This window comes from Humulus lupulus, chromosome 6, assembly GCF_963169125.1.
Source record: "Humulus lupulus chromosome 6, drHumLupu1.1, whole genome shotgun sequence".
Taxonomy (NCBI): Eukaryota; Viridiplantae; Streptophyta; class Magnoliopsida; order Rosales; family Cannabaceae; genus Humulus; species Humulus lupulus.
In genome coordinates this window covers 59,615,206-59,625,864 of record NC_084798.1, presented here as the reverse complement: position 1 = coordinate 59,625,864, position 10,659 = coordinate 59,615,206, and the positions used below count along the sequence as shown (strand labels likewise).

The window sequence follows — 10,659 nt, the reverse complement described above, 5'->3', positions numbered from 1 at the left end:
CACACTCTGTCCAAGGGTCCAGTCGTTTAGTTTTACTTATTTTTATGTCTTTTGTCCTAAGAACATTGATACTTTCTTTTGTTTTTGTTTTATGGTTCTTTGGCTTCTTTGAAAGACACAAAGGGGGAGAGTAGATACTTCCAAAAACCTGCTTTGTTTGTTGTTTTTGTTTAACTCTGGACCTTCTTATTTTGAGGGGGAGTTAAGTCTAGTTTCTTTATATGTTTGTTATAAGTTAATGCATGTTTGCAGGGGGGAGTTTTTTCTCTTTACTTGTAACTAACATTTGTGTTGCAGGTTTTTGAATTAATTTTGTCTATCAAATTGCCAAAGGGGGAGATTGTAAAATCCTTTATTGGCTTATTTGACAAAATTGACAAAATTAATTAAAGAAGATTTTTCGAAATGGGTAGTTTCCTGTTTTGTTGTGAAGTGTTTTCTAAAATCAGATTATTCTATATATGTTGATTGAATAAATATATAATTGCCTATAAAAGATTATCTTGTCTTAAAATTTTGTACATATGAAAATTTTTGGTATTTATTTATTGATCTGATTTGGTTGTCCAGAAACCATGTACAGCTTGCAGAGATAATGTATATATTGTTTCCTTATTTATTTAAGGAAATTAGATTTAAAAACTGTCCAGGTTCAATGAATCTGTTTGAACGGATTGCTAGTCTGTTTGAACAGATTCTGACATTCCCTTTTGGAAAGATTTTCCATTTATTGGCTGATTGGTTTCTGATTTATTTTTCACGACCTAAAGGGATTCTAAATGGTATATAATCATCCTCGGGTCATTGTTTTTTTTTATCATCTCTCTTGGTGTACTATTTTTCAAATATTTCAAGTTTTAGAGAGATTTTTTATTATGTGAAAAACTTGAGTCCAACAAGTTCTTAATGATTTATTACAGTGTACTTCTGTATTGTTTTCTTTGTGTTAATTGTGCATGTTGAACATACTTGGACATTGTTCATCAAGCTTCGGGAGAAGTCTTGTTCGTGAGCCACTGTTTGAGAGGAAAAGTGCAAGCGTTATGATTTGAAGGGAGTTCAAGATCTTAGCACTTCAGAAAGTTGATTAGGAGTTTAGATTACAACAGTTGCGATAAATTCAAGAGGGAGTCTTATTTGTATAAGTCAATTTGGTTTTGTAATCATTTAGATATTCTTCTAATAATTACATTATCTAGGCGTGGCCCCATGGACTAGTAACAATCTGCAAAGATTGCTGATACCACGTATAATTTCATGTGTTCTTTACCTTATGCTCGTTTTTATCTTTTGGTGATAAACTGTTTAAACATATTTGGTCTCTGTTCAAACAGTCTCTGTGTCTATTTAAATATTTCTGTAATGGTTCAGCAATTGATTATTTAAATTGAATAATTAAGTTGGTAATAAGAAAAAAACAAAATTTCACAATCTAAATACCTTATTTTTCTTCCTCTTACTTGTTTTCTCTTATTTTTATTATTCTTTCCTAAAAGGAGCTGTCAAAACCTCTTCAAGTTGGACTATCTTTTTGATGAGTTTTCTCTCTTTTTAAAATGCTATCATTATTCTCGAGGAAATTTGAGTATCTATGCATCATGCGTAACCCTAATACAATAATACACCCCTTAGTTGAAAGTTGGAAAATCATGCTAATGATTCCAGAACTACCAAAACGACCCTTCTTGTTTCTCGTTCTCTCTCTTTCCCACCTCATCCTCCTCCTCATCCTCTATCTCTTTCTCCTTCACTTTGCCAAAACCAAGACCAATCTCTTTGGAAACCAATAACCCCGACCCATACCACTATCACCCATTAAAACTATATCCCTCGCCATTAACACTACATCCCCTACAACATAGGGCTTCAATGTAGTGATGAGTGTTGTTTCTAAACATTTATTTTCATACTTAGAATAGATCAATGCATGATTTTGTGTGTGTTTGTTTGGATTTGCGATTTTCTGCATTTTTTTTCTGGATACGTCTTGATGGATCTCAATGGATTATGATAATTTTATCAAATTTTAGTGAAGATGATGATGCTTGATGCATCTAATGCACGATTGGTGAAGCCTTGGCCATGAGAGAAATTCCAAGCCTGGTTCATCCAGGTGGTGTACGCTACAACAAAGGGTTTCTCTATAGTCGACTTTTTTACTTTTTTTTTTTCTTCGTAAATTTTAATATTTGTAAGTTATTTTTTTTAAATATAATACATATTTTAAAATAATTTAACATTTTTTTGTTGTTTTAATATATTATATACATAAATGTGTAAACACAAACAATATACATATATAGTTGGAAAAAATAATATATCTTTTATATAAAAAGTGTAGATAACATAAATTCTTGGTTTTAACAGTTTTTTTTTGTTAATTTTAACGGAATATTCTAAATATTTAATGTAATATACTTTTAAAATAAATTAAAAATAAATATTTATTAATTATATTAATATAAATTCAAATATTATAAAAAATATAATTATTATAACTAGATATTTATTAATTATATTAATATAAATTCAAATGTTATATAATATCATTATTATTATTATAATAATATATAATACAAAACTAAATATTTATTAATTATATTAACTAAATTCAAATGTTATAAAATATCATTATTATAATAATATATAATACATGACTAAATATTTAATAATTCAATAATTATATTAATAATATATAATCCTAATTTTTATAAAATTTTGCTAGTAATTATATTAATAAAAATTTAAATATTATAAGATATCATTATTATAATAATATTTAATAAAAAACTAGATATTTAATAATTATATTAATATAAATTCACATATTATAAAATATTATTATTACAATAATATATAATACATTATATATGTGTCCTATATAAACAAATAGTATTACTATGTAACTAAATAAAAAATTAGAATAACATTTATCTTCTATCAAGAATAAACAAGTTTCTTCTCGAGTCGTTGAGTTTTGATTTGAAGAATACCATAAATATTTTGTACCTTAAATATGGTAGTTTGTGATCTAAAATGTTATCGTATTATTTAAAAAAAAATCATAAACAATGTTTTGGTTTAATTTTTCTTTTAATATGTTTATGTCATTCTTTTATATATAATATTGCTTATTTATTTAAAATTTATATAACAATCATAAAAACTTAACAAAAATAATTAGTAAATTTTCTAAATAAAATTAATCAAACGTTCATTGTATGTTGCTTGCACATAGTACACATATAAATATATTGCATAAAATGAGTGGACTACAACGTCATTATCATACGCTACCTGTTTTTTTTTTTTTAAAATACTACCTTAAGTTGTAAAAAATATAATTTTCAAAGTTTTTTATTCACAAAAATACGGTATAAAAAAACAACTGGAAAACAACATTTGAGCAACAACTAGACATCTATCCGTTGCATACTAACACATTAAAAAACAACAACTAGAAGTCAACATATTGCATACTAACTTGTTTAAAAAAATGCAAAATATATCGGCAAACAACTAAAAAACAACACAAAAGACAAAATAAACAAAACTATAAAAAATGTAAAATATTTCTTAAATTAGTAAAATTGAAAAGCTTTGTCGGTCCATACAAAATATAACTAGCGAAATTAAGTATATTATGTAAATTTCCTTCTAAAATAATGATAACAACACATAAGAGATCATAAATTTAAAAAAGGAACAAAACTTCTTTATTACCAATTGCTACTACCAGCCAAAGATAGACAACTATTGTGTGCTTTTGATTTTGAAATGAATATATACCATTGACAAAGTAATTAAAATCCTAGATACAAGATTGCGGCTTGGACAATAAATAAATCACAATAAGAAGGAATTGCTTTTCCACCCAATTTTGGGCAAAATTACAATTCATTAAAATGGGGAAATCTCTCGATAGAAAAGAGTATATTTTTATTCGGTTCCATTACCTTATGCTAAACATCACCATATATATATATATGTGTTATATTGTGTAGTATGTTTGTTTTTCTTCAACCATATATTATATGAATTTGCATTTGTTATGCAATATATATATATATATATATATATGGGTTTCTTTGGTAGGGCTTTCAAAAAGAGCCCTACCGTAGGGCTCTTCTGTGTTTCTCCACTTTTGAACAGTTTTCGGCGCGATTTTTTTTTATGACCGTGTATATTGTAGTTATTTAGAGCATCCTGCAAATTTTCAGAAAATTCTTAATAATTTACAGTGCCGAAACACAAAAGAGCCCTACGGTAGGACTCTTTTGTGTTTCGGCATGCAATAATCTGTTTTCGGCACTGTAAATTATTCGGAATTTTCTGAAAATTTGCAGGATGCTCTAAATAACTACAATATACATGATCATAAAAAAAAATCGCGCCAAAAACTGTTCACGGGTTGAAAAACACAAAAGAGCCCTACGGTAGGGCTCTTTTTGAAAGCCTAACAAAGAATTACCCTGTATATATATATATATATATATTTATGGAGCCAGCAATGTTTCACATGTCGCGTACCAGAAGAGAAGGCCATAAGCTAAGGATGATTAAAGCGTGACAAGAAAAGATATGCATGGCATTATCAAAGCACACATTGTTTCCAAATATAGCTAAACAAGGGAGCAAATGAATCGGTCAAAATGGAATATATGAATTTGAGAAGATAAATCAATCTTAAATTAATTAATTAATTGTCGTTTCCTCCATTTCCTCTCTCTAAACTCTCCCCAACTTTCTCTCTCTTAGAGAAAGCTCTGTGGAGGGTCCATTTCAATTAATTATGGGGACGTTTCAGAGCTTTAGGAAGGCTTATGGAGCTCTCAAGGACACCACCAAGGTTGGCCTTGCCAAGGTCAATAGTGAATTTAAGGTTGAAACATTTTAAATTAATAAAACCAAAATAATTCATTTCTTCTTTCACTTCTTTTTGTTTTTATTTTTTATTTTTTTGGGTTAATTTGAATGGTCTTTTTTTTTTTTTTGCAAAAGGATTTGGATATTGCCATTGTCAAGGCTACCAATCACGTTGAATACCCTCCAAAAGAACGCCATGTTCGAAGTGAGTGTCGTACATTTTTTGAAAGAAGAAAAAAAATGTTATGGTTTGATGATTTTATAAAAAATGCACAAATGGGTATGCGTCTAATTGAATGTTCAATTCAATATAGATAATCATACTTTGCATGCATTAATTGTTTAGTTTGAAAGCTTCATTATATTTTTCATCATTTGTTCGTTTGACTTTTTCCCTTGTTAATTTCTCTTTTTCTTTCTTAACTTAATTTAATAGAAATCTTCTCGGCAACATCGGTGGTTCGTCCGCGGGCAGATGTGGCGTATTGCATCCATGCCCTGGCCAAGAGATTGTCCAAGACAAGAAATTGGATTGTAATGTCCTTTCTATAATGATGTTCTTGTAGAAATAGTAATGAAATATTTTGTCGACAAAAGAACCAAATTTGAAGAGAGAAAGTAAAATTCTGTTTCAACATTGCAGAACGTGAATGACGTGATTCTTTTGTTCTTTTTAGTCTTTTCATTTTTCCTTATCAATGTTTTTAACTCATTGAACTATATAATGTGACTATGTGAATGTAGGTGGCCATAAAGGCATTGATTGTGATTCATAGGACATTAAGAGAAGGTGATCCAACCTTCAGAGAGGAACTTCTGAACTATTCACATAAGTCACATGTTCTCCAAATATCAAACTTCAAAGATGACTCAAGCCCCCTCGGTACATTGCTTCATGTCAAACTGGTGCGCCTTTATTTGATTTCGTTACCAATAATAACCTTCCTTTCTTAGACGACCCGAAAAACATGTCTTTTGCAGCTTGGGACTGTTCTGCTTGGGTCCGGACCTATGCACTCTTTTTAGAGGAAAGAATGGAGTGTTTTAGAGTCTTGAAGTATGACATTGAGACGGAGCGTTTGACAAAATACTCCCCAGGAGCTTCCAAGGTCTATGCGTTGTTCTTCGATTTTCATTATTTTAAAAGCAAAACAAACTCAATTCAAAGCTGTGCTTTTACTTTAATAACAAAGTGGATGTACTAATGATAACAGGTACATAGCAGAACACGAATGTTGAGTCGTAACGAGCTGTTGGATCAGCTTCCTGCATTGCAGCAGCTTCTTTACCGTCTTATTGGGTGTCAGGTAATGGTTGATATGAATTCACTTACACAAAACAATGCCTTTTCAATTGAAGAATACTAACACAATTTTGTTTGGACATCTTATTCTCTTAAGTATCGATAGTGTAGTAGCAGGCTCTCTAATTTGTTATAGTTTTGCAGCCTGAAGGAGCAGCTTACAGCAATTACCTAATACAATATGCTTTGGCCCTGGTATGCATGAAATTTATCTTCATTTTTTACTAAGTACATAACTATCATTTGCATATCGCGACCATGTTTCTCTACGAAACTATATGCACACATCTTCTTGTGTCTGTCTTGCATACCAGTATGTTTTTAATATCCAGATATTGTATTGGATCCCATTTTCTTATGTTTAACATGAAATCATATGGGTTTGTTACTTTTCACTACTTTGGTGAATAAAAAAGTATTGACATTCATTCTAAAAATTAGTTAGGATATGGAAAGAATTTTCACAAATATAGAATGTCTTTTCACTTTTTCCTGAATGTAATTGGTACAAACATCCATGATTAGTAACATATATCATCATGGTCTTTTCTTCATGTAGGTACTAAAAGAAAGCTTCAAAATATATTGTGCCATCAATGATGGAATTATAAATCTTGTAGATATGGTAAGGTTATACATCAGTTTTCTTGTTGATCTATTTCGATATTTTTTTTGTGTGAAAGCAGTTGTTTCTAATGATCAAACTTAATTGTACATTTTTCCTGCAGTTCTTTGATATGTCAAGACATGATGCAGTTAAAGCTCTGGATATTTACAAAAGAGCTGGCCAACAGGTAACATATGAAGTTTTTCTTAGAAAAATAATTCAGCATATGCCAGAAGATACTGGATTCAAAGTCTACATAAGCTATCTACATTGATCTTCATTGAGACTCTGTATATTATGCAACATTTTGCTTTGTGCAGGCTGAAAATCTTGCTGATTTTTATGAATATTGCAAGGGACTGGATCTTGCAAGGAATTTCCAATTTCCTACACTAAGACAGGTTCTATTTTTCTTTCAAAATAATATGTTTATGTTTATTATTGTTTTACATAATATGCATAAAATATTGAAAATACTAAGAACTTACAAAACAGATTTAGATTAGTATAACCAATAAGAATTTGAAATTTCAAATATCACTTAAATGAAAAAAAAACCCTTTTACTGCCTAAAATCTTATTTAGTTTTTTATTATTGATAAAATATACATGATGTGGTATATGGCACAATATTGTCTTGTTCTTAACCATGCATTAACTATCCAATATATTTGAAGTTGTATTTTATATCTTGTCAAATTAATGATTCTACATTCACCAAATGGTCTCTCACTAAATTTCTTCTATTATCTAATCAGCCTCCTCCCTCGTTTCTGTCAACAATGGAGGAATATATTAAAGAAGCACCTCAATCAGGCTCTGTGAACAAGAGACTGGTAAGAAAACTTGAAGTTATTTCAGCATCGAGCTCTTGTTCTTTTAAGTATAGAAACTTTGCTCCATTTGTCTCTTTACATTCATGTATTTTTTTTAAGGGTGTTCTTATGTATGCACATCATAAATGGATGCCTTTGCTTATGTATTTTTATCTGAGTGGTTTATCATACCACTACACAGGTGACCACTACATGTTACCTACTAAATTACTTAGTATAGGTCCATGATTTTGTGCTTCATGAGCAGAGCTAGCTAAACTACCAAATGAATTGTTGTCTCTGTTGAATCTGACCTCTTATGTTGAAGAATGATCTTTTAATTTGTTGGCGCTGATTGACTGATCGGTTCTGCAATATCTGTTCTGTGTGACTCTCAGGAGTATCAAGAGGCTGAGGCTGATCAGCAGTCTCAGAAACTTGAGGATCCTGAAGAAAATGAAAAACAAGATGATAAGGAAAAACCAGTAGAAGAAATAGTTGAAACAGTTGAAGAATCCCAACCAAAGGAAGAAGCTGAAGCTCTACCCTTGATATCAATGGAAGAGACTGATTTCCTGGTAAGATTATAGTCACATGTTATGGCCTTCTTTGAAGTTTTTCTACTGTCCCAATATGCACTCTCTACCTTTATCTCCTTTCAGGGTCTGCACGAAGTAAACTCAAAAGCCTTGGAAATTGAAGAAAGCAATGCTTTGGCTCTTGCCATAATCCCACCTGGTAGGCTCCAATATATTTTGTTATTAGTTTAGTAATTTTAACATCTCTTCCTAGAAAATTATGAAATTAGATCGTAATCCTTTTATTTTATGATGAATCCGGTTGACCATTTCACTACAAATTAATATACTGTATTTTGAAGAGCAATCATATAAGAAATGCTCAAGTGCATAAATTCTGGTGATTGGTGGACCTATTACACACTCGCACTATCCCTTCACTTATTTTCTTTTTATTGTTCCAGAAAATTTCAAAGACTATTCGACTACAAACCAAAATCTTTTCTATCAATGGTTGAATATAGTAAAGTTCTTGTAACTTTATTTCTCTTTTTATTTAAAATTTTGAAGGGAATGATTCACAATCTACAAGCCAGAGTTTGGATGATCTTCTTGGGGTACCAGGTTGGGAATTAGCCTTGGTTATGGCTCCAAGCAGCAATACTAATCATGTTGTTGACAGCAAATTGGTTCGTTTTCTTTGCCAAATTAATTGTTATGGAAATATTTATGACATGCTCTCTTTTTCTCTTTCTCTTGTGTGCTTGATCTCAGTCAATGTGGATTATTTGTTGGGGTTTGGCCTATATGTAAAGACTCCTAAATCTAACAACACTAAAACTAGTAACCAGAAGAAAAAACATTTGCAATGCTGGTTTTGGTCAATTATGTAAAGACTCCTAATTCGAGCATGGTTTTGTTTTTCACATAGGCTGGTGGCTTCAACAAGTTACTACTTGATAGCTTGTATGAAGATGAATCATCCAGAAGACAAATACATCTGCAGAATGCCGGATATGGACAAAGTGGAATTAGTATCCAAAATCCTTTCGATCAACAGGACCCATTCATGATGTCAAACAACATAGCGCCCCCAACCAACGTTCAAATGGTACTAATGGCCCAGCAGCATCAGGAACAACAGCAGCAAAATCAACAACCAATGATGCTGCAACAACAACCATACCAAGCGAACACGATGATGGTACCACACCAGTACTCACCTCAATATCCTCAACAAAATCAGTATTCTCAACAACAGCCGCAGCATATAGGATCTTCAAATCCATTTGGAGACCCTTTCAGCTTACCTCCAAGTACAGCACCACAGCAGGGAAATCATGGTCTAATATAGGATTCTTTTTCCCTTTTTTTTTTTGAGTTGTTATTTTAGTTTTATATTCATCACTTATTGGAGTAGGATAATATCATTTTATTTCTACAAAGGTTTGATATATATTCATTCTTTTGTTTACTCATCTGTATATTTGTTTGGAGAATAATAATAAACATAACCATCTTTTTTCCATAAAAATTTAACTTGGGGAAGTGGTACTTTTGTTTATCAAGTTGAGTTTTCATTTTTTTTTGTCCCTTTGACCATCATAAATACAATGTCTCCATGTCACATTCCACATGGTGTGGCAATTGAAATCGAAAGATTGAAGAGTAGTTCTCTATGGTGATGGAGATAATGTGAGTATATTTATACTTTGCTATAGGTGGGTAGCAATGTTCGTTTGTTTTATTTAAATAATTTTATTTTGTTGAGAATTAATATTTTATTATTACGGACGTAATATTTTTAGTTAATTTTTCATATAATTTTAAACCAAAATGCTCGCAAGTTACCAAAAAAAAAAAAGGAGATTCTGCAATTCAGAATTCCTCCATTTGTCTCTAACCCGATGCGTCAGGTTCCCATTTAAAATTATTATTATATATTAAAAAAATATTTATATATAAAATTAAGGCTATTTAGGTTTTTTACACTCGAATTATTACATATGCATATCGTGCCCCCTGAAAGGCAGTTAAAAAATCCTCTCGATCTATTCACAGTCATGTAAATTAGGACTTCCGTCCAATTCCGTTCATTTTTTGTAACAGGAAGATGATGTTCAAGATCGAAAACTTTGTTTGGGCATGTGTAATGTTAACTAATCATGTAAACTTTGTTATAAGAGTGAAAATAAATAAATAAATAAATATATATATAAATTTATATGTAGAGAGGGATTGTTAATTAATTATTTAATTCTTTTTGTATACTTTAGAGTCCCACGTGTTATCCCAAATTATGTAAAAAACAGGCCACATCATCCTCCCGTTACAAAAAATGAACGGAATTGGACAGAAGTCCTAATTTACATGACTGTGAATAGATCGGGGGGATTTTTTAACTGCCTGAAAAATTCGGGGGGGCATGATATGCATGTAATAGTTCGGGGGGTAAAAATCCTAAATAGCCTAAAATTAATAAATAAATGCACAAGTAAATTATGGCATTAGATCCAAATATAAAATCTTAAGTAGAAAATACTTTAACAC

The 10,659-nt window shown here is 30.7% G+C and overlaps 1 protein-coding gene across 2 annotated transcripts; it reads left to right on the top strand.

Annotated features, from left to right (window-relative positions):
• Positions 1–4,784: 4,784 nt before the first annotated feature.
• Positions 4,785–9,682, top strand: LOC133784047 (putative clathrin assembly protein At5g57200). 2 transcript variants are annotated; one of them, XM_062223577.1, is made up of 15 exons: positions 4,785–4,882; positions 5,002–5,071; positions 5,303–5,400; positions 5,611–5,749; positions 5,848–5,975; positions 6,081–6,173; positions 6,314–6,364; positions 6,729–6,794; positions 6,898–6,963; positions 7,097–7,177; positions 7,535–7,612; positions 7,990–8,169; positions 8,254–8,329; positions 8,680–8,798; positions 9,041–9,682. In XM_062223577.1, the coding sequence occupies exons 1-15, from the start codon at positions 4,793–4,795 to the stop codon at positions 9,461–9,463; spliced, it is 1,758 nt and encodes a 585-aa protein (XP_062079561.1). In that variant the 5' UTR covers positions 4,785–4,792; the 3' UTR covers positions 9,464–9,682. The 2 variants fall into 2 exon arrangements, with proteins under 2 accessions (XP_062079561.1, XP_062079560.1); XM_062223576.1 differs by having other exon boundaries at positions 5,002–5,146; positions 9,041–9,681.
• The last annotated feature ends 977 nt before the right edge of the window (positions 9,683–10,659 follow it).

Bases quoted from the DNA above. Each gene is read 5' to 3' on its own strand.
- LOC133784047 (XM_062223576.1), top strand. From the start codon at position 4,793: ATGGGGACGTTTCAGAGCTTTAGGAAGGCTTATGGAGCTCTCAAGGAC. The intron at 4,883-5,001 runs GTTGAAACATTT...TTTTTGCAAAAG, and splicing joins AGGTCAATAGTGAATTTAAG to GATTTGGATATTGCCATTGT. The intron at 5,401-5,610 runs GTAATGTCCTTT...ATGTGAATGTAG, and splicing joins CCAAGACAAGAAATTGGATT to GTGGCCATAAAGGCATTGAT.